The 22,836-nt window shown below is 40.0% G+C and overlaps 1 protein-coding gene across 1 annotated transcript in view; it reads left to right on the top strand.

Annotated features, from left to right (window-relative positions):
- MATN2 (matrilin 2) overlaps positions 1 to 22,836 on the top strand; it is a gene marked incomplete at both ends in the record, with an annotated part of 57,917 nt that overhangs the window by 24,076 nt on the left and 11,005 nt on the right. Inside the window, 7 exons of the mRNA XM_010147784.1 lie at positions 30 to 152; positions 5,819 to 5,941; positions 12,940 to 13,062; positions 14,519 to 14,632; positions 17,778 to 17,900; positions 19,996 to 20,118; positions 22,468 to 22,590. Coding sequence (XP_010146086.1) covers positions 30 to 152; positions 5,819 to 5,941; positions 12,940 to 13,062; positions 14,519 to 14,632; positions 17,778 to 17,900; positions 19,996 to 20,118; positions 22,468 to 22,590 — 852 coding nt within the window. The remainder of the gene's footprint in view (positions 1 to 29; positions 153 to 5,818; positions 5,942 to 12,939; positions 13,063 to 14,518; positions 14,633 to 17,777; positions 17,901 to 19,995; positions 20,119 to 22,467; positions 22,591 to 22,836) is intronic.

Genomic DNA, 22,836 nt, shown 5'->3' with positions numbered 1-22,836 from the left:
TTCATATTCATGCAATTATTGTTTTGTAGCTCAGGACCTTTGTGCTGTGGAGAAACATGCCTGTGAGCAGATTTGTGTGAACACACCTGGGTCTTACGTCTGTCAGTGTTATGACGGGTATGAGCTTGATGCAAATGGAAAGAATTGTGTCGGTGAGTATGAGTTTAGCAAGTCACGTTTATCTCTTGACACAAACCAAAGGGAAATTCAGTGTAAACTAATATCCAGTTTAGCCAGACAATAAAGGGAAGCTCTCTTCTCCTATATGAGTGGCAGATAAGGAAGATATTGGCATGTTTGGAGGCCTTTACTGATAATGGGTGTTGACTTGGGAAAATTGTTCCAAATAATTTCTCAGAGAACATTGCTGTTTTGAATCAACACACCAGATGTTTTATTCTAGATTCATGTAGGTAGCTAGCAATGTGCTGGCATGATCTATGTGACCACTAAAACCACTAATATACCATTTGAAGAACCTGCTTTCTAAAGTTGAATTGTTTTGAAAATGCAATTAATCATGGCTATTTAGGCAAGAAGGCTCGTTAGATATTCTGGCCCAAATTTCTGCATCTGACACTCCACAGAAGTTCATCCAATAACCTGAGCTAATTCTCATGACCTTTACCTGTGTTAGGATAAAACACGTATTTGTCTGCTATTGATTTGACTATATCCTGACACAGAAGATCCATGAATTCTGCTGGTAGGTTCTTTCATCACTAATTCTTTTCCGCCATATATTCTAATTCGAAAGATTCATGCTTAATGTCATCACCTATTTTAGTTACTATTAAATAGTTGTTACTATTTTCTCTATTAAGTTGAAGGGTCCTTTAAGCCCAAGATATTCTTGCTGGAAAGATAGCTATGATAGCATTATAGGGATAAAAATAAATTTTGGTGAAATTCTTTTGTATTTCAAACCTAATATTGTCCTCTATAATAAATACAAAGCCTATTTTTCTTATTAAAAGCCTCAAAATATTTCTGTGCCATTTATTAAATTTTTTATAGTGGCATTTGATTTTTTGCCTGTTAATAATGCTTCTGCAAAGTCTGAAGAGTGCCATTTGGAGATGTGATACATCTTTCACGTATGTTTTTTTCTTCCTTCTTACTGACTCTCTTTGGCGTGGAGAGATACAGACCTATTATAAGCTCTGTTGATGACATTTGAAGCTTTCATATTCTCAATTATTTTCAAAATACAGCTCATGCATGGGTTCACTGTGGTATCTTGCATTTTCTATCTATCTTTCCTCTCCACCTGATTTCTGTTTGTTTATACCTTGTTTGGCAAAAAATCCCACAAACTCATGCTGTTCATACTGCAATAATTACCAGTATTAATTGTGATTTTGAAACACATTATTAGCACTTATATTTTTCAATTCTTTTGCATTTCTTTGACCACCTAACTTTTTCACTTTGTACTGATGCACGTGTATGGTTCAGTGTATACTAATTACGTTTTACCCACGCAGAACTTACCCTCTATGCATTTCCTGAACAGGAAAAAACGAAATAATTTGCATTTTTGATGCTGATTTGCCTGCAAATCCTATTAGCTGTCAGTCTCCAGAATTTGACTTTTCAGATTTGAACAATTTGAGATTTTTGAGGAATATGCTACTACCAAGAATGTACTGCATCTGCATATGTGATCACCAATGAATAATCATCCCTGCTGGAAAATCTTTTAAAGGAGACTGTGTATAGGACTGAACCAGTGGTGGTAACTCTCAGTTTTCATTACTCTTAAGTTTGTTAACCACTTCTTTCTGTGAAGTATTTATTATCAAATGAGCAGGATCAGAAGAAAGATCTTGATGTACTGGTATACAGGAGACCATTGAGTACAACAAGTTTTGCAAAAAGCAGTGACTTTGTTAAGGTTACTCTCTCCTCTTCATCCAGAGAATGAAGAGTCATCCTAACCACGGTTCTCTCAAACAGTGAACATTTTTTCTCTCAGATATCTAAAATTTTAACTTCAGCAAAAGTAAAGGAGAAAGTGCAGAAAACTCAGTTCTCAGGCAGGTTTTATTAAGTTCTCTTCCTTCTTACTGATGGGCTGATTTCTCTGGCTAAGGATCAAAAGCAATGCTAATTGCTTTATTGACACGTGTCAGCCAGTTACTTGAATGGCAATAATTAAATAAAATCTCTCAACCAGGAGCTCACACCATATCCATTCAAAGTGACCACTGAACGGCCAACCACTCTGTTTGCAACACAGTTTATGAACAAATATGTAGACTAAACAATATTTGAAACGATCTGCTGAGTGATAGGTGTGGCTGGCAGAGCACTATTTATTTGCCTTTTAAATGGCTTTTCATCTTAACTGCCCTCTTTTCACATGAACAAAATCCTGTCAGTTGAAGTTTGGTGGTAATGAGCTATCTTTCTCCATCCTGCTGCTGGACACTCAGTCTCTCCACCACCCTGGTGTTGCTGGACACGCTGTCCTCTCTTTCCTGGCACTGGTGCTAGACTGTCTCCGTATTGCTGCAGCTGTTGGGCTTGGGTCCTCTTCCCTTGGCAGTGGTTTGGCTGCTGGCACCTCTCTGCAGTCCTGGCACTGCTACATTTTTTGGGCTGCTTTCTAGGTTCTTACAAGTCTTCTGTGAGTCTGCTCTACTCTTCTTCCATGTTCTTTTTCATGCTCCTATGCCTTTACTTTTTGTGTCACCTTTTCTTCCTACCCTTTCCTTCTACCCTTCTCCTTAACTTACTTCATTCTCCTAAGCCTGAATAACCTATGTAAACATCTTAGGAGTAACACAGCAATACAAGAGAAAGGTGACCCGTGCTGTTCACAGTTCAGAGAGAGCAGTGTAAGCACCTGGAGTGGAGAACTGGTACCTGGAAGTAAAGGATGGCTCTCATCACTTACCAGCTAATTCCAAGCAAGAAAAAAGGGGTGAAACAAACATGGGGAGATAACAACTGAATTAATTGCTAGCTCACTAAAAATGTCAGTAATTCATCCTTTTGAAAAGTTTCTTATGGAAATATGCATGGGCTAACATTAAAACCAGTGAGATCTCTAAGTGCTCATATTTAGTGTATATCTCATGTCTTAGTACAGTAATATGAAAATAAGAAAAATTTTGAAAAAATAGGGAAATATTATTCCGTTTTGCTTTTATACAAACAATGTATATTTTCTGCATACCAACTAAAGGATTACAGTACTTCAGTAAAAGAAATACAGATTTATAATTTTTCTCAGTCTTTTCAGGAAGATTTAACTCCATGGACAGAATATCTACTTGCTGACTGGAAAGCTGTTGACAAGTTTCCTTTCTAAGCAAGTACCACCAAAATGGAACATGAAGCTAAAAGTGAAATGAATTTGTAGGTCAATTACTAGTGCCAGTTGGCAACACTAAGCCTGACTGCAATTAGGGCAATCTATATACAAAAATTATTGAAAAAAGGCAATAATGCTTATCTCCCAAAGCAGCTGTCAAGAGAATGTTCTCACTACTTAACTGTGTTAGTGGAAAAGCATTATTTAAATTGATATGCTCATTATTCTTACAGGCCAGCAGACCTACCTCTGTGATGAGGCCCTCAGAATGACTATAAATGGAGAAAAGCAAGCCTGGAAAAATTAGTTAGTTATTTTGTTGGGCTTTTTACCTTTCTGTCCACGGTACGTGAGCAGCTGCATAGCCTTAAGAAGGCACAGTTCCTCCCTCAAGAGACTGTCATGTGAAAGTGCTTAGGGTCATAGTTCCTCAGATGTTGATAATAAAGCATTCTAAGACCTGTTTAGTTGTCTCAAACAACAAAGCTGTTGAAAGGGCTGGAAGAAGTGTCCTATGAGGAGCAGCTGAGGGCTCTGGGTTTGTCTGGTTTGGAGAAGAGGAGGCTGAGGGACGACCTCATTGCTTTCTGCAGCTTTCTGAGGAGGGGACGTGGAGTAGGAGGTGCTGATCTCTTCTCCCTGGTGATAGGATGTGTGGGAATGGTTCAAAGATGCACCAGGGGAGGTTTAAACTGAACATTAGGAAGCATTTCTTTACCGAGAGACTGTTCAAACACAGGAACAGGCTTCCTAGAGAGGTGGTCAATGCCCCAAACCTGTCAGTGATTAAGAGGCGTGTGGACAATGCACTTAACAACATGCTCTAACTCTTAGTCAGCCCTGAAGTGGTGAAGCATTTGGACTAGATGATTGGTGTAGGTCCCTTCCAACGGAACTGTTCTGTTCTATTCTATTCTATTCTCAACTTTATAATTAGCCAAGCAGTTGCAGGTATTGTGGTAGAAATGCATTTCATGAGGGTTTAAATGCAGAGGAGGAGGTGACTTTATGGAGCAATCCATATGGGCTGTTTACCAGGTATGATGCTAGATAGAAAAAAATTACATATCCTTTGGCCTACTTATTTCTTCATGTGTCTTTTAAAACACTTGAATATGTGCATGTGTTTATAATTAATTTAAGAGGAAAGCTGACTAATTGTATGACACATTATATCCTTGAAATACATATTCAGTAAATACATTTTTATATGAAGCTACTCAGTCTGGAAACAGGAAGACGCTTGCCAGGAAAATGGTCTCACATAGTAACCAGTAAGTAGTCTAATTTGGCTTGATTCAACACAAATATTCTGAAGGGTTAGAAGAAGCTCTTTCAAAGCGACAAAACGGATTATCCACTTTCCCAGCTAGATGACCTTGACTAAATATGTTAGCACACCTTAGTGTGCATATGATTTGCAAAGGCAGTGCTATTGGAGAAGGAACTGCTTTCATTAAAACAAATTACTCCCTCTTAAAGCAATTTGGAAAGCTCAGCAGTATGAAGTAAAGAAAAAAATCACTCGGTGAAGAATAGGAAACTGTCTCGTTAAAAGTCTCTATGAGGCTGAGCACATTAGTGTCTTCTGCAGAAATAATCAGGTAAACTTGCCTAACGTGGGCCTGGCAGCAATCTGGGGACGGAACACCTGTTTTGTGACTTACCTTTCATTTCTTCTAAGACTTTCTTTGTGAAGAAACAGCTTCACCTGCAAAGAAATTAAAAAAAAAAAAAAAAATCACTTCTTCAGTGCTTTTGAATGGGCTTGACTGAGTAAACTCTGAAGTATTACCTTATTACCCTTTGGGAATCTGTCTTGTAAATAAGGGTTTGTGTAATAAATGACCAGACTTACGAAATAAGGGACTGGACTAGCTGTGATGTTTTATTACTCTCATGCAAAAGGCATTATATAAGAAAAATTCAGAGTGAATATCACCGTGAATCTCTCAGGCTTCACAGCTGCAGCTGCTTTGTACAGGATGAATCAGGAGCACATTAGAGGGAATGTGCTGTAACAGTCCTCCATGTAGAAGGTATTGCCATGGGTCTCCTATAGTTTCAGGCTACAGCGCTTAACAACTACCACAGCTGGGGGGGAACTAAGAAAAAACAGCACTGGGACTGGAGAGACAGAAGACAGAACTAAATTAGACTTCGCTACGCCCTGGTCTACAGTGTGAACATCTGCACAGAGTTACTGACTGAAGCATGGTTTCCAGGTCTGAGAAAGCATGTTGAGAAGGCTCCTGACAGTCAAGAGGGTTGATAAATGTTCAAAGGGTAGGAAAAATGATGAGGAACTCATAAAATCTGATGTACCAACTGGTATTGAACAGGCACTACTTTTTGCAGAAAGGCTCTTCAGGACAGGAGTTGCATCAGCTTTTCCTTTTTTTATAGCTACTGTGTGTAACTAGTACTGTAATCTCTATGTGTAATAGTTCTAATTTTGTTTTTCTAATTGTACCTGTTGGTCTTGTTCTTTTTCAGTTGTAGACTACTGTGCTTTGGATAACCAAGGTTGCCAACATGAATGTGTTAACACTGAGGACTCCTATTACTGTAGATGCCACCCAGGGTTCATTTTAAATCCAGATAAAAGAACTTGCAGAAGTAAGTTGTGATAAGGTTTTGTTATGAACAGTTTGTACTTCTGTCTTCCAGTTCTCAGCAGTAATACTCCCACTGGTCCTGGAACTGAATAATGTGTCAGGTACAGAAAATGTTGGAGTGCCCTTAAAGCCAAAGGTCATGAAAGCAATGAGAGTTGTTTTGGGGGTAGTTTGTTTTTTGGGGTGAGGAGGTAGGGTCCCTTCTATGAACAGGAAACTTTCAACATGAGACCAGGCGCCTTTTTCAATATTAAAAGCCAAAAGCTTTGTCTTACAGTCTTTGATTATCCAGATTTTTCAGTTAGACTATCATCTCCCTAGCTATATAAACAAACAACTCTGTACAAGACAATTTATAATCAACTTGTAAGCCAAACTAAAATTAAATCGAGTGAGTAGGCCTGCAATCAGAGGAAACATTGCAGCCTGTTTTCCTATGGATTTCTCTCAATCGTGAGTTCTTTGGTACTGTGTGCTCTGGAAAGATCAGATTCTTTTTCCAAACTTCTATGTTTCCACCAGGTTACAATAACTTCATAGCTTTGTTTATGAGTTGTTTCAGAGAATCATAGAATAGTTTTCAGTTGGAAGAGACCTTAAAGATCATCTAGTTTTTCAAACTTGATTGCTACTGGGCTAGCAAGCTCAAAAATTACCAGAGTTGAGAGCCGGATATAAAGTGGAGGGGAACTGACAGACCAGAAATTACTCTTGCCAAGGCTTCCCTTACTTGGGAAAACAAACTAAAACCTCCATAGCGTTTAATGTCATAACTCATTTTCAGGCAATGTGAAAGCAAAACCTTAATGTATATTCCTAGTGACCTTTCTTCAAAGATATGGATCTTGATAAAGAAATGTTACTATTGTGTCTGTAAGCAGACAAACTCCATTAATTTGTCTCCAAACTCCATTAGGTGAGTGGAACTGATGATGCCAGTGGTGAATTTAGCCCATATTATTGAATAATGTGTACAAACATTATTTCTCAAAAAATACATCAATATAGTACTGCATTTCGGTGCTTTTTACAGCCTTGGGGGCATTTCAGTCTTTATGATGAAAGACTGTGTTAACATATAGACTATATTGTGTATTATGCTTGGTATCTATTTCACTTACATTTAACATTTAGAAAGCATCTAATCCAGGCTGTACATCTGACCTTATGATCAAGAGAAAGAGACACGTACTTCTAGAAGGTGCTTGCTTACAGCTTTGACACAAATTTATGGAAGTGTCTGTATTTTCTTTGACTATGCAGGGAGTCTGAATGACTTGCCAGACTAGACACCTAATTTTTAGATGTACAGTGTCAGAGGAGATGAATTTCCCACCTCGCCAAGGTCCAGAGTACAGTTCATACTGGCTCATCTTGAGTGCAGCTTGCATGAATTTGCCCATTTGTCAAGTATCTGTCAGCTGTGGGCTGACTAAATTGTCTTACACCTCCACATATATTTCTACATACACATATTTTTGAAATCTTACTATAGTGTAAGTGCGTTCCACTGCTCAAGCAAAAATTCTTGTTAATTCCTTCAATTTAAGAATGTGGATTTTAAGCAATGTTTTCTCCCCCAAGGTTTGAACTGAACAAAGACCTTGAAACTGCATAAAGATGTTATATGTCTTAAGTGGCTTTTAGATTATGGTGTAACCATATAACTCATTGTAACCTATTACAGACTGTCAGTCTGACCACATGCTGCTGTCTTTATGTTGGAAACACGAAAGCTTTATATGCTGGTTGAACAGCATCTCTGGTGGTCATTTATTCTAGCCTCCTCTTCAGAGTGGAACTGCCACAAACTGTGGAATGGGTCAGCTATGTTTTTGTCTAGCTGAGTCTCAAAAAGCTTAAATGGAGAGTCCACAACCTCTTCAGGCAACCTGTTCCACTACTGTACTATCCCCCTAGAGAATAATTTTCCTTCAGTCCAACCTAAATCACCCAAACCACGGATGGTGACCATAGTTCCTTGTTACATCATCTGTCACTAGCAAAAGGGTTTAGCTTCATCACCTCTGTAATGACCTACAACAATTAATTGTAGGCTGCAGTTAGACACCTTCTCCTTCATCAAATTAAATAAGACCAGATCCCTCAAGCTCTCTGAATAAGTCATGTGGACTATGTCCCAGCAGTCTTCACAGGTCTCTGTTGAGCCCTCTCCATCTGACTTCCCAGGTTGACCATGGCTTTAGCCTGCCTCCGTGAACCTGCCCAGCAATCACTGGCCTTACCTCATCCTGACATGGATGCTGGCTTCCTGGCTTGACCTCAGACCTGCCTCAGCAGCACGTACTTGGCTGATGATCTGGGCTCCTGGTTAAACCTGGCTGCCATTTGTGGGCCTGCCCTGCACACCTCGCTGGGGTGCTGCAGCGCAGTGCCTGTCTGACAAAGCCCCTACCCTGCTCGGCTCTATTATCGCCCTTGGCTCCTGGCTCTCCTTCGCCTAAGGAGCAGCTGACCTGTGCTGCTCCCTGACAGCAGGTCACTTCCCAGTCTGTACAAACTATGCAATGTTTCCAACCCAGGCGCAGAACTTTGTAACTCTTCTTACTGAACTTCCTAAAACATCTGCTGGTCCAATAGTCAAGTTTATCAAGGTTCCTCTGTACTGAGTTAGTTAATGTGGCCCCCAGTACTGGCCCCTGTGGTACTCTGTTCATTATCAGCTACCAGCCAGACATGAAGCCATTGATCACTGTCCCTTGGGGCTGGTGGCCTGGCAGATACTCACCACACCTAACAGTTCTTTCTTCCAGCCTTCACTTCCACAGCTTCCAAAGGAGAATGCTGTAGGAGGCAGCATCAAGGGCTTTACTAGTGCCAAGATGCACTACATCCACCAACCTTTCCACAGATGCAGTCATTTCATCACTGAAGGTGAACGCATTGGCCAGGCATAGTTTGCCTTTGGTAAACTCATGTTGACTGTTCCAAATAATCTTCTTGTCCTTCATGTATTTGGAAATTGATTCTGAGAGGATGTGCCCCATGGTGCTGGAGCTGAAATTATGCGGATTGGTTTATAGTTCCCTGGGTCTTTCTTCCCATTTTTTTTAATATGAGCGTAATGTTAGCCTTTTTTAGTTATCAGGGACATCTCTCAGTCCCCATGAATTTTCATACATGATAGTCAGTGGTGTCACATCAGCTACCTCTTTCAGCACTCACAGACTGAAAGTCATCTATACTAGTCATCCCATGGATCTGTCCATATCCCTTTTCTCTAAGTAGTCTGCAACTGATGTTGCTAGCTCCGCTCCTTCCCAAACAGTGCTGGTACACATGAAAATCTCGGAGCAGACTTTGTCTGTGAGAATCAGGAATAAAAAGGGCGTTAGTGTTTTCAGCTGTTTCCGCATTGTCCATCCCTAGGTTGTTCCCCCAACCAACAGTCCCACATTTGCTGCCAGCCTATTTGTAGACTCCCTTCTTATTACCCTTAATGTACCTCAGTAGTCGTAGTCCAGCTAGGCTTTGGTTTTGTCCCAAAGTACCTAAGCAATGCGTTTATACTCCTCTTCATTTTTTTTCTCTTGGTCCTTCTTTCTCCCTCTATTATTTTCCCTCTTTGTGTTTTAATTCACAGAGAAGGTCTTTGATCTTCTAAGCAGATTTTCTAGTGCAATGGGATGATTGGTTCCTGAGGTTTTAGCAAGTTTCCTTTAAAAATCATCTAGCTCTCCTGGACATCCTTTCTTTTCTTGGCTATTTCCCAGGGGATTCTTCCTAGCAATTCCCTGAATAATCTGAAATCGAAGCTTGTAAAAATGGAGTCTGAATTCTGCTGTTTCCCCATGCAGCCTTCTGGATTGTGAACTCGGTCATGTCATGGTCACAGCAGCAAGTCAAGAAAAGCATCACTCCCCAAGAATTCATGCTGGGGAGTTGTCATCACGTCTGTGCAGAAACCTCCTGAGCTGCCTGCACAATGCTGTCTCACCCTCCCAGTAGGTGTTCAGATGGTTGAAATTTCCAGTATGAACAAAAGCAATGAGTTGGAGGCTTCTGGGGCGTTATGTAGAAAGTGTTACTCTCTACATCCTTTTGGTCAGGTGGCGTAACAGACTCCACCACCACATTCCCAGTGTCATTTTCCCTCTAATCTTGACCAGAAACTCTCAGCAGGCACATCTATGGATTCATATAGGATCTCTGTGGAGTGGAGGATGTCTTCAACATGTAACACAAAAGTGCACTGCTCCACAAGGCAGTGCGTGCTGTGAGCCAAGGAAGGCTACGAGGCAAGCAGGGTCAGTAATCTCTCTATCAAGTCCTCCCACAGTACCCAAAGGAGAAGAGCAAGACAGGTTTTATGACAGTAATCAGGCTCAGCCAACAGTCCAGTGATCACTAGGCAAGTCCATAGTGTCAATTCAGGAAATCAAGTCAGTCAGTCTGCAGGTCAGGATCAGCAAAATGCAAGGCTAGGCACAGGCATACCTGTAATAGGCAAGAGCCAAGGGTGAGAGTCTGTCATTAAATGCAGCTCCCAAGCCAAGGGACAGAGGACATGGACAAGGCTTCTCACGGCTGTGTGCATCTCTGACACGTTAACTGCATTCTGATTTGATGTAAAGGCTTGAAATTAATTTAAAATTAAGGGAGAAAATTCCATCACGTTGCAGTTAGGGAAAAATCAAAGTGACTGGACATGGTAGGCCACAGAGATTGATTCAGAAGGAGTAGTCAGGGAGGAATGAGCAAATACTATGTCAAATCACTCTCTCTCAAGATGTGTGTCCTGAATCTAAGCATAAATAAAACTTATTAAGCCACTCTTCCTTACACTTGATATCTTCTGAGCCTTGCTAATAAAATAAAGCATGAATGAAAGAACTGTGTAGCTCTTAATGCTGTGAAAATCAAGACCACGTGAGAGCTCTTCAGAGCAAAAGTGTCCCCTAGCTCCCCTATGTTATGAATCACACTGCATAAACAACATGAAGAAACAAACTTCAGATCACTGGATTGAAAATGTTTGTAAATTTAAAACCTTTAACATAAATTTCTACGTGTTTGCCTTATGTACTTAATCTCAGGGATGATTGCCAACTAGCCAAGCCTCACACCCATGCCAGACCAGATCTCTGCATCAGCAAGCAGGCCTGGGCCTGGGGCGCCAGCTCCAGAGATCTCGTGATTTTCTCAGAACCCTTGCTTTCCTTTCAAAAATAGAAAGCAAGCTTTCATGCTCATGGCTACAAGGAAGAGCTTGAAAATGTAAATGTTATCAGTACGGTCATGCATATCTGACAAATGTTTTCTCTGGGAATTACTCCAGACTTCTCAGAGTGAAATACAAGGAACACGGCTCATGAGGGCAACCCTGCCAACATCAGCAGAGTACTCTGTGTGGCAGGAAGAGAGCAGCAAATTCAGATTATCGCTGAGGCAGAGAGAAGTAATTCCTAGCGATTAAGTTAACTATTAAGGGGGCTTTTGCCACTGTTGCTGCTCCCCTCAAGAGGATAGATGGCACCTTCTGCTTGTACTTAGGGGTGCTGGCCCTCAACTGTTGTTCTTTAGGGAAGGCCCCTGTTTGAATTCTGGGTGGGTTCACACGAGCTGGTAGAGGCCTTCTGTTAGCATCCTTAATCTGGGCTGTGTTAATGAAGCCCTGTGAAATGTGGGTTTACTGTTCCCAGCATAATAGCGTCAAGGTTCCAACAAAGATAATAATACATAATTTTCAGCTGTTGTGGTCATCTTCAGAATCAGTTACCCAGGAAAAGTCTGTCCTGCCAAATTGAGTTAGCAAGGGTTTGAGCAGGTAAATGCAACACTGCACTGAATAGGTCCAGAAGGCATACAGCTATATTCCTCTGGTGCACACACGTGCCTTTATAATTTCTGTCTCTTCAGTGCACTCTTGAAAAATCCATATTTTCTTTTTTTTTTTTTTTTAGTAAACAGAGAAGATCTCCCTGTGTTATGTATATGTGTATGTGCATATGCTGTCACAAAAAATTTTGGTAAAGAAAATGTTCTGTGAATATATGAAGTGAAGCTCATAAATGATAAAATACTCCTCTCAGGTTTTCTTAGTCAAATCCCACTTTGTTTGTCCTGAAAATATAGGTGCATTATTATTGCTAAGGGCTTTCATCATATATAAAGGCTCAATTGCATTCACCCACCACACATACAAGGAAAGAACAGGTCCTGCCTCAGAAAGCCAATTACTTCTAGGAATAATAATTAACCTCTGAATGTCACTTTTCAGGTTGTGTAATGAGGTGTTCAAAAGTGCCTGGATGTCTTTAAAAATATGACTGACTTGATTTGTGACTTGTTTATACATTTATAGCAGCACTGAGGGATTAAGACCATTCTTTCACTAGTATAAATTAATTAACCCCACTGATATAAAACTAAGTGATGGCCAGGCACTGCATCTAAGTGAATGTCAGGTTCTTTGGCTTCATCAGTAGTGGTAAACACTATGTGGTAAATATCCCAGTGGTTGCTGCACAATTACTTTCCTTTTTAAGGTACTTTATACACAAGTAGTAGCTGCTTCTAGAATTTGCGTCTTCCCTTTCATGAGCATTTTAAATGGCAAACACTCAGAGCTGTTAAAACATCAATGCTCCTGATGACCTGATTGAATCTAATGAACAGCATTCAAAAGCATGTTTGTGTATTTATTACGGTTCATCTAACCTGCTCTTAGTAGAGGCAAGTTTGATGAGGCAACTTACAGGACAGCTGCAAAACGTCCAGAAATATTGAGATTCTAACTTCTCTACTCCATGTAGTACATGTGTTCTCGAAGAATTCATTGAAGTATGTGTATCAGGTATGTATAGCAGATATTTGGAAAAAAGGAACATTTTATTTTCATAGTTTGAAATAATATGGTTTAAAGTCATAATGGTGCCTAGGAAAAAAAAAAGGCTAAAGAAAACAAAGTAACTGCTTTTTACCTAGCTTATTTCCAAGGAATCGTGTTCCTCACTGACACAATTTTTTCCCATTTAGGACCAGACTATTGTGCTCTTCAGGACCATGGCTGTGAACAGGAATGTGTTAATACAGATGATTCTTATTTTTGTCAATGCCAAGAAGGGTTCAGGCTTAATCCAGATAAGAAAACATGCAAAAGTGAGTAATCCTTTGGACATAATAAAGTTCATCTGCTTTTATTTCTTAAACCTGCTGTGAATGGTTTCCTTTATGAAAGGATGAAGGTTTTCTTTATAATTAAGGCTGAAACAAATGTTTCTTGGATTTTAACTGAGCCAGTCATGCTGGAAAAAATACAGTTTTCTGTTTTGTAGACTAGATTGTATACTGGATGTTTTCTGAAGAGATTTATGGAAGCCTGAAGAGTAATATATGAACCAGAGTGGCTCAAAACCAATAAATTCATTACTTAGTTGAAACTTTATGACCTTATTTTGTAGTGACAGAAACAGCTTTAAAAAAAAAAGAATCACCTTGTCTTGCCCAGTTGGCTTAGCCAAGGACAGATGTATTTCATTAGCTTGGAAGAATATTGGATAGATAATGTAGCTATTAAAATTAACTTGGAAGTCACACATGAAACCCTGCAGTTTCCTAAATAAAATGTAAAAACAGCCTCAGTAATGTCAGTATTTTAAACCAATCACACATACTGTTTACTTTAAAAAGACTTTCATGTTACAGCTCTTCTTGTGTGGGGGCTTAGAATCACAGCAGATTTGTAATGTAGTTAAAATTTAAGGAGAATATATTTGGCAAAACGAACCAGCCTGATCTGGTGACTCAGTTCTTGGTGTGGAGCACTGTACTGCTGGTATTTTATGAGAAAGAAGCTTGTCTGGAGCAACATAATTATATTTCTAGACACCCATAAAATTTATCTGTTTTGCGAACTGGATTTTCTTTTAGTCTTAAAGATGTGTTCTCTTGAAGCATCTTTGTCTATACAACGCCATTTGTACAGCAATCCATGCTATCCTGGGTTTTATTATCTATATGGTATTTTAATACATTCAGGTTTTTACAGATTGGATGTGCATCGGTGAGTATAGGAGTGGATGAAGAGCATTGTGTAGAATATTTATTTCCAAGGATCTAATTGGGAATTAAGGGCAAACTGTAATTCCCATCTGGGGTATTTTTCCTTAACCTCAGGGGGGTTTGGATTTGCCTGTAAACCTGGTGACTTTTCCAGGATTAAGCTCCTATTCCAAATCTTGTTCTAACAAGACTGAAGTTAGTTAGGCCTGTAAAATAAAGCAGAACATTTGCATATATGCCCTCTTTATAAATCATGGAGAATGCATCACTGGTGACCAGCAGCAGTCATTCTTCCTTCCCCATGATGTATGACTTCTGATGAAGTCCCCCTGATGAAGTCTGCTCTACAGGAGCAGATCTATGGGAGTCAACGGGAAGTCATGCACAGCCAAGTATTTGCAATCTGCTCTCAGATCTTCAGCTCACTATCAGTTTGACAGGTATGCAAAACACAGAATCTAGTACCATTTAAGAAAAGTGATCTTTTCTAAGCCATTTTACTTTAGAAACCCTCACAACTGGCTTGAATTCTTCACTGTTTTTCTCTCCACAGAAGTAAACTTCTGTGCTTTAGGTCAGCATGACTGCGAACATGAATGTGCTAACTTGGAAGTGTCATTTGTGTGCAAATGTCATCCTAGAGACACCCACAACATGATGGAAATACGTGCAGAAATTAGTGTGTCTCATGAACTGCAGGAACTAGTTACTGCCGTGGGGCGAGGTGTGAACAGGATGAGAAAACACTTCTGGGTCCCTCTTGAGATCTTTCTGAGCTACGCAAACCTATGTTACTGTGAAGTCTACCACAGGCCAGGCCTAGTGAAGTACTGCTATAGTGAGATCCCTGATCCAATAGAGAACTAAATCATCATCTGCAATCCAAATAATGGGGAAAATGCGTTCAGCCAAGGCGTCTAACCTAAAGGCAGTGCTTACTGTTGAAAGTCTGTGTCATTGCTAGCACAGAATCATAGAATGGTTTAGGTTGGAAGGGACCTTAAAGACCATCTAGTTCCAACCCCCCTGCCATGGGCAGGGACACCTTCCACTAGACCAGGTTGCTCAAAGCCTCATCCAGCCTGGCCTTGAACACTTCCAGGGATGGGGCATCCACAGCTTCTCTGGACAACCTGTTCCAGTGCCTCACCCACCACCCTCTCTGTGAAGAATTTCTTCCTGATATCTAATCTAAACCTCCCCACTTTCAATTTAAACCTGTTACCCCTTGTCCTGTCACTACAAGCCCTTGTAAAAAGTCCCCCCCAGCTTCCTTGTAGCCCCTTCAGGTACTGGAAGGTGCTATAAGGTTTCCCTGGAGCCTTCTCTTCTCCAGGCTGAACAAGCCCAACTCTCTCAGCCTGTCCCCATAGCAGAGGTGCTCCAGCCCTCTGAGCATCTTCATGGCCTCCTCTGGACTCGCTCCAACCAGTCTATATCCTTCTGATGTTGAGGGTTCCACAGCTGGACGGAGCACTCCAGGTGAGGTCTCATGAGACCAGAGAAGAGGGGCAGAATCCCCTCCCTCGACCTGCTGGCCACACTTCTCCTGATACAGCCCAGGACATGGTTGGCTTTCTGGGCTGCCAGCGCACACATGTGCTATGTAAACTGCAGCACACCTGATACTGAAGTATGCTGACTTGTGGAGATATGTAGAGACTTCCCCCTTCTGTATGTTTACACTTTCAGTGATCTGTTCAATACCGTGTCCTCTTTTAAGAAGAATATTGCTAAATGAAGGATCAGTGTTGCACCAAAAAAACCCCAACAGCATTGCCCTTGATGTCACCCAGTTTTTAGAAGATTCTTTTATTGCAGAGAACCACTTTGCATCATCTGAAATATTGGCAGCATTTTTGCCTGATGTACTTATGACATATTTTTCCAAAGGAACACTCAGTCACTGAAATTAAAAGAAGGTTGATAGGCCAGGGAGTAATTATTTTTAAATAAACTGTTTGTGATAAAGCCATATTTAAGGAAACTTTGACGTGTTGCAAGAGCTCAGAACTTGCCCCATCCCTGGAAGTGTTCAAGGCCAGGCTGGATGAGGCTTTGAGCAACCTGGTCTAGTGGAAGGTGTCCCTGCCCATGGCAGGGGGGGGGGAACTAGATGGTCTTTAAGGTCCCTTCCAACCCAAACCATTCTATGATTCTATGATTCTATGAACTTCTTAACAATTATGGTTTTAGGCTATTGCAAGTTGAATATCTAAAAATTAATATATCTCAAGACACTAGTTGTTTTTTAAAATACTGATTCATCCCCGCTCCTTTCCCCTTCTTATATTTTTTGTACAAATGTATTGAAACACACATGATGACCAAATTTACAGTTACACTGATTTATAGGGCCTGGTAATTAGCAGCTTTGTGATTACTCCACTCTGAAAAAGTTACAAGATTCTGCATGAGAAGCTGAAGTATTTCAGTGTTAAAATTCACATTAGTGTGGGTGTTTGCATTGTAAGAGAAGGTGACAAACAGATGCAATTTTTCACAGAGAATACTAGGTTTGGTGTTTTTTTTACTTTCCTCTTTTTTTCCACATTTTTTTGTGTGCTCTGACAAGTTACACAAGCCTCTTCATGGTGATGTAAACTCTTGGAAAAAGGATAATGTTCCAGCTGGAACTTGCTTTAGTTAGTAAAAACTGACACCTCAGCTTCACATGTTCAAGCCAATGTTATCTCTATCTATGTACAATGGCAAATGTGAACCAATTACTGCAAACTCGTTGCTTAGTTAAATAAACTAATAAACAGCAATATTTAGAAATAAGCAATTTTACATGAGATACAGGTTTTTTTTTAATGTAAACCAAGAGCTGCAGACGTGCCTGTTCACATCTGCAAATGATTTGCAACCAGAGACACATGAGACTCTGTTTGTGTCTGAGGGAACTCCACTACTTTTGATCAAGTTAAGCTGAAGTGATTTGGGCCTATGTAACTAAAAATAGCCATTAACAAGTCAGCAATAAAATATTATGAGGAAGTTCAGCATAAAGAATATGTGCTTTTTCTATACTTACAGAGTCAGCAGATTACATAGTACATCTGCGAGTGCACGTATCTCACCCTACTGCTTTGCTGTCCAGCCTATGAGACAATAAAATTTTTAAACCCAATTCACACCTCTCTCTCCCTCCTCTCACCCTTCATCTTTTACACAACCAGCTACATACAAGACTAAAAAAAAAAACCACTCATTTTATCTTACTTGGAATAGGAAAATCAAAGCAAAGGAACATATTAACACATTCTCACACTCATCATTTGTATCTGTCCCCCATTAGGCTTCAGCTGCTTGAGCCTGTTGGCAGGTTAAAGTTTTAATCTGGGGATTGCTCATCCTGTTAAAAAAATTTTACTGTTTATGAAATAATCTGAAAGCCATAATTTCTATTTCAAGGGTTACTAATATTCATACTGTCTCTCTGAGAAAATTTTACGGTGAACAAAAGAGGGAGTATTGCTTTTTAAAGAAAGAAAGCATAGTTCTGCAGGTAAGACCAGATGGGACTTCACGGTTCTCCCTTCACGTTATCTTCCCTTTATGATTTTTGGCAAGGGAGATCTGCACTTCATCAAGTTTGTTACCTGCCAAGTGGGGATGTTTTATTCATTTCACTTAGGTGGTGTTAATTAACTCAGGTTACTCAAATAGGTGGGGCTACAGCAAAAATAAAAAGCTGTGCTCATCTTTTTCCTTTGCTCTGCAAAGGCATTGTGTACTAACTACACTGTCATAGTGTCTGTATCTAAGGCTCTAATGTGATTTCTTCAATTATTAACACAAATCAATAGGAGTGGACCACTGTGCTGAAACCAATCATGGATGTGAGCAACTGTGCCTAAATACTGGTGGCTCCTATGTCTGTCAGTGCTCTGAAGGATTTGTCATCAATGAAGACCTAAAAACCTGCACACGTAAGTCTTTTGAGAACCTCCTTGATCTCAGCTCCCCTGGGAAAGATTTCTGTTTTCATACAGGGAAGAGGACACACATTCAACTTATTCATACAGTCTGCATTTAGATAGTAGTTTAACCGTTATTTGAAAGCAGAAGCAGACAGAAGAAGTACTTAAAAAAGGACACTTGTCAAGATAACTGTAAATCCTCACATATTCAGGAAAGCTTAGGAAGATGTCCCCAGGTGCTGAGGACAGTTTTTCAGTCACATGACAAATGTGTCTGACTGACAGGTCATCCTGACAGCAGCATCTCGCAGGCAAACTGCATCAGCATACCTGGGGCAGGAGGAGAAGTGAGTGTGCCACACTGACCTTTGCATTTTGCATGGGAACCCTTGATAAGTGAACAGGAGTTGTCCTGACAGCCACTGAGAATCTTTGCTGTTTCGCAAATAGCTGAGTTTCCTCCTTCCCTGGAAAAATAATATATAGAAAGGGCCAGGAAAAGAGGAGTGTGGATGCATTTTGCCTGTTGACTTTTCCTGGACCTCTTTGATGAGAGGGTTTTGGCCTCTTCTACAGAGTTTGGAGGTACATTATTTTTTAAGCTTGTGGAGTGTTGGAACAACCCTGAGGTTTGCTCCTTTTCTTGCACTTAGGCAACACAGTTTTAACAGAAGTCAAAATGAGAGTGCTCAGTCACAAAAATCATCTTGGGAGATGTGAGGCAAATCTGCAAAGGCAATTTGTTTTTGTCTTTAATCTTATTTTTGCCTCCATACTACCCATTTTAGCCTCATCCAGTACCTTGACAGACTTTGCTTCTATCTGCCACTGCAGCCCTAGAAGGGGGCAGACAGTAACACGCAGGCAGCACTAGTGTGCGTGTAACAGCGATGGGGTCTACTAGAAACAATCTGTTGAGATGTTTATCTAAAAGAACCACTGGAAATTTAGAAACAGCCAAACTATGGAGTTTTATCAGCCTGCTAATGAAAAATCCCTTTTCCTTTGTAGTAAAAAGAGGTGGATTTTTTTTTCTCAAGTTATTTTCCTCCAGGCTGTACTTGGAGACCTATCAGCAGCACTAAACCAGCGCTGTAGATTCTGGAATCCCTCTGTGCAATGAAACTGAGCCCTTTTGAATAGTTCCTGTCCTTGCCAGTATACCTTTCTTTTCATATGTATTTAGGAAAGAGATCTGTCCTATTCCTGAGCTCCAGATGAGTTGTTGAAACCTCATGGACATTTTTAGGCTATCGTGAAAAGAGTTTTGGCACTTCGGGATTTCCTGAATGAGCAGTTGAATGGAAGGCATTAGCATTTAACATGTGCTGCTCCTAATGGGAAAACATCTGGGAATTACAATTCTGGTGTCATCAACACAGGCACAAGTATGTTAAGACAGCTGTGGGAACACCTGAATGGTAAACAGGTTTCTATTCTGACAACTAACTGCAAAAAAATGAGTGACACTGTGTGTGCAGCCAATGGACAGTAGCAAGTGCTGCCTGCAGGATCCCAGGGGTCCTATGTCTTTTATTACAGAGCAGAAACACTTAGGAAATTTGAGATGAAAAATGGTCCGTATTTGACAGTACTTGTCATTTGCAATTCTTCGCAAAAGCTTGAATAGTCTAAGCCAAATCCCACTGAGGTCCCTGAAAGGTTTTCTGCTTGCTGCCCCGGCAGCTGGGTCAGGTGCACGAGGGAGTTCTGGGCACTGCTGCCTTCACATTGGGCCACTGACAGACTGTTCACAAGGCAGTTTTATGTCTTTGCCTGTGTCTTGTATAAAATCCTCGCTAAAGCGGTTTTGTTCAGTTTTTTTGACATTCAGTTTGTACGCACTGAGACGTGGACTGTGTTCAGGTATGTCAGGCACAAGAGAGTATTTCTCAACTCTGCTTAAGGCAATCAGTGGAAAATACACCCCACGGCCCTCACATTTTATTGAAAGTACATATATATTGTCAGATAAGGAACTGTTGTTTAAGCAGTTCAGTGTATTTATATTTAATTGCTTATATGCCATGGAAAAATCAGACATGAAAGATAATTGATTCATCGTTTATTAATTTTTAAAAAATACTTTAAATTGCTCCCGCAGGGGTTGACTATTGTGCTCTGAGCGATCATGGCTGTGAACATTTGTGTGTAAATGGCAACAGATCTTACACTTGTCAGTGTTTTGAAGGATACAGGCTTCGTAATGATGGGAAAACATGTAAACGTAAGTTATTGTTCACCAACTCGGAGTTACATTATTATGACACACGTAGAAGAAATCTGTAAGGTAGGATTTGATTGCCTAAACGTTGCCATCAAATGTAATTTTAAATGCTTGAGGATTCCAAAAGTTCAGAGATTCCCCTTTGGTGTCGTGTTTACCAGCTGTATGCCAATATCTTGGATGCTCTAGGGCATTTAAAGTGGCACTGAGTGCATACTTTTACGTGTCCGAATCACACCCTAAATGCCTATGCCATTTAAAAAGTAGCCCTGGAATTGGACTGTTGTGAATCTGAAACTATTTTATTCTGACTTTCATCCTTATGTGAGGCAACTGTAATTTTCTCCTGAAATCAAGGCAAAAATACATAACGTTGCTGAAGTCTTACACATCATGAAAAAGCTTGCAATATTATTAATGGGAACTTCATTTGTTTGTCCAGCATGGGATAAGGATGATTGCAAAAGAGGTATCATAATTGCACTATATGTTTGACTACATCATGCAGTTACCATGCGTGGCAGATATTAAAAAAAAAAAAATTATTGTAATTGTTATAGTTTTGATCACTAAATGATCAAAGAAGAATCATGGATACGTCTCTGAAAAAAGCACGGGCATGAAATATTTTGTAACTGCAATCCCAATAATATCCACAGATCTCATCAATGTCTGCTATTAAAAAGCATTTACAGGAAAAAACAAATCAAATTCATCCAGACACTACCATGACAAAAGAAAAGCTCCTTACTATCACTTTGTCTATCACAACAACAACCTACTTCGTTAGTCCATGCAAACTGAGGCAAATTTTGCTTGTCTGAAAACGTATTGGCACTAACCTTTCAAAAAGCTAAAAGCAAGTGATGTTTTCTATCCATGCAGAAGTTCTTACAGGAAAATAAAGGGTGTGGGAAAGCAGGTGAAAGTGAGATGTTAGTTTATCTAATGTTAATTAATAGATTGTATTTTATTTTATTTTGAAATATGAATTGTAGCTAAATTCTATTTCAGAAAATCCCACTGAAAATCCACTTACTCAATTATAGCTGACAGTTTTCCAGAATTTCATAGCAGGATTATGCAGCCTGGTTTTTTCATTACCCTGAAATACTACATACACTGAGCTTTTGCAAACCTACTCTGCAAAATAGTGACAAACACCTTCTGAGCTTAAGCTCAAGTTTACTTGAAATGTGGATGTGGGGTTATGTGCCTTTGGGAATCTTGGAGGGTCACTAATCTGCGTGCTAGGGACATGTGAAATTCTACAAACTCTAGAACCGGAACAGCGCACTTTTCCTTAATAGTAAGATTGTAAAATTGGCAGGACAGTGATGTACCATTTTGTTAAAACAAACAAACAAAAAAAGACAGGAGGGGCTGTAAATGATTTGCAAGGTTGAGTGCAGTATGCTAGCAAGGACATTAAGTAACTGGGAATTTTAAGACTTTCAACATCTTGCCCTTAATTAACACAATTTTTTAACTATTAAATTATTCCCAGGTAAAAATGTCTGCAAGTCAGTCAACCACGGCTGTGAGCATGTTTGTGTTAGTGCTGACAATTCCTACGTCTGCAGGTGTCGTGAGGGATTTGTATTGCGGGAAGATGGCAAGACGTGCAGAAGTGAGTGACCGGTATCTATTCAGCATCTTTGCTTGTGCATCAGGCAGGGAAAGAAAGGAGTCTATTCACTTCTTACTGGAAAAAAAAACCCCATCCTTTTGAGATCTACAGTTTTAAACATGTTTTCATTCAGAACCTGTATTTATATCAATCATTCCCAGGACGAGACATCTGCAAATCGGTCAGCCATGGCTGTGAGCATATTTGTGTTAATGAAGATGACTCGTATGTTTGCAAGTGTCATGAGGGTTTCCTGCGGAGAGAGGATGGGAAAACATGCAGAAGTAAGTACTCTGGTAACTACTGGTAGACTTTGAGCACCAGTATATAGATTTGGCGATGTGTTGTAACAAATACCACTTTCATAGTTTACTGTTATAATACAGTAGTGTTGTTACACCTGCCAGAAGCTTGTAAGAGACTCTGAGGAGAGCAGTTGGAAGAAATGGTCAAAAATTTAGGCAGCAAGTCTTCATACCTGAAAAACTGTGGGTCTTTTTTATCTCCAGTCATGTCACTGTATTTTAATACTGAAACTAATAGGACTGGAGGCAAAAAAAGACAGTTTTTCAGGCATCAAAAATTAGCAGTGTTTGCTGCCTACATTTTTGCCCATTTCTTCCAATGATATCAGTAGAGCTAATAAAAGCTATTACTGCTTCCTGCGTGATCCATTCACTGTAGATGTGCCTTAACCAAACAACATCTACTGTTCTCAGATCAAGACATTTGCAGCTCGGTTGACCACGGCTGTGAACATGTTTGTGTTAATGCTGAAGAGTCCTACATCTGCCAGTGTTACGAGGGATTTGCCCTGAGGGAAGATGGAAAAACATGTAGAAGTAATTATCTTTATCTTTAATAGAGGATTTCCTTTATAATCTGTGCACTTGTAGACATGCTTTAAATACTGGCAACCTTTTTTTTTTTTTCCAGATAAAGATGTTTGCAATTCTGTTGATCATGGCTGTGAGCATGTTTGTGTGAATACTGATAGTTCATACATTTGCCAGTGCTATGAGGGCTTTGTATTGAGGGAAGATGAGAAAACATGTAAAAGTAAGTTATTTGATGTTACTATGTTTTTT

This window comes from Eurypyga helias, unplaced genomic scaffold, assembly GCF_000690775.1.
Source record: "Eurypyga helias isolate BGI_N326 unplaced genomic scaffold, ASM69077v1 scaffold17072, whole genome shotgun sequence".
Lineage (NCBI taxonomy): Eukaryota > Metazoa > Chordata > Aves > Eurypygiformes > Eurypygidae > Eurypyga > Eurypyga helias.
Note: the sequence above shows the minus strand (reverse complement) of the source record. Positions and strands in the feature narration are given on the sequence as shown.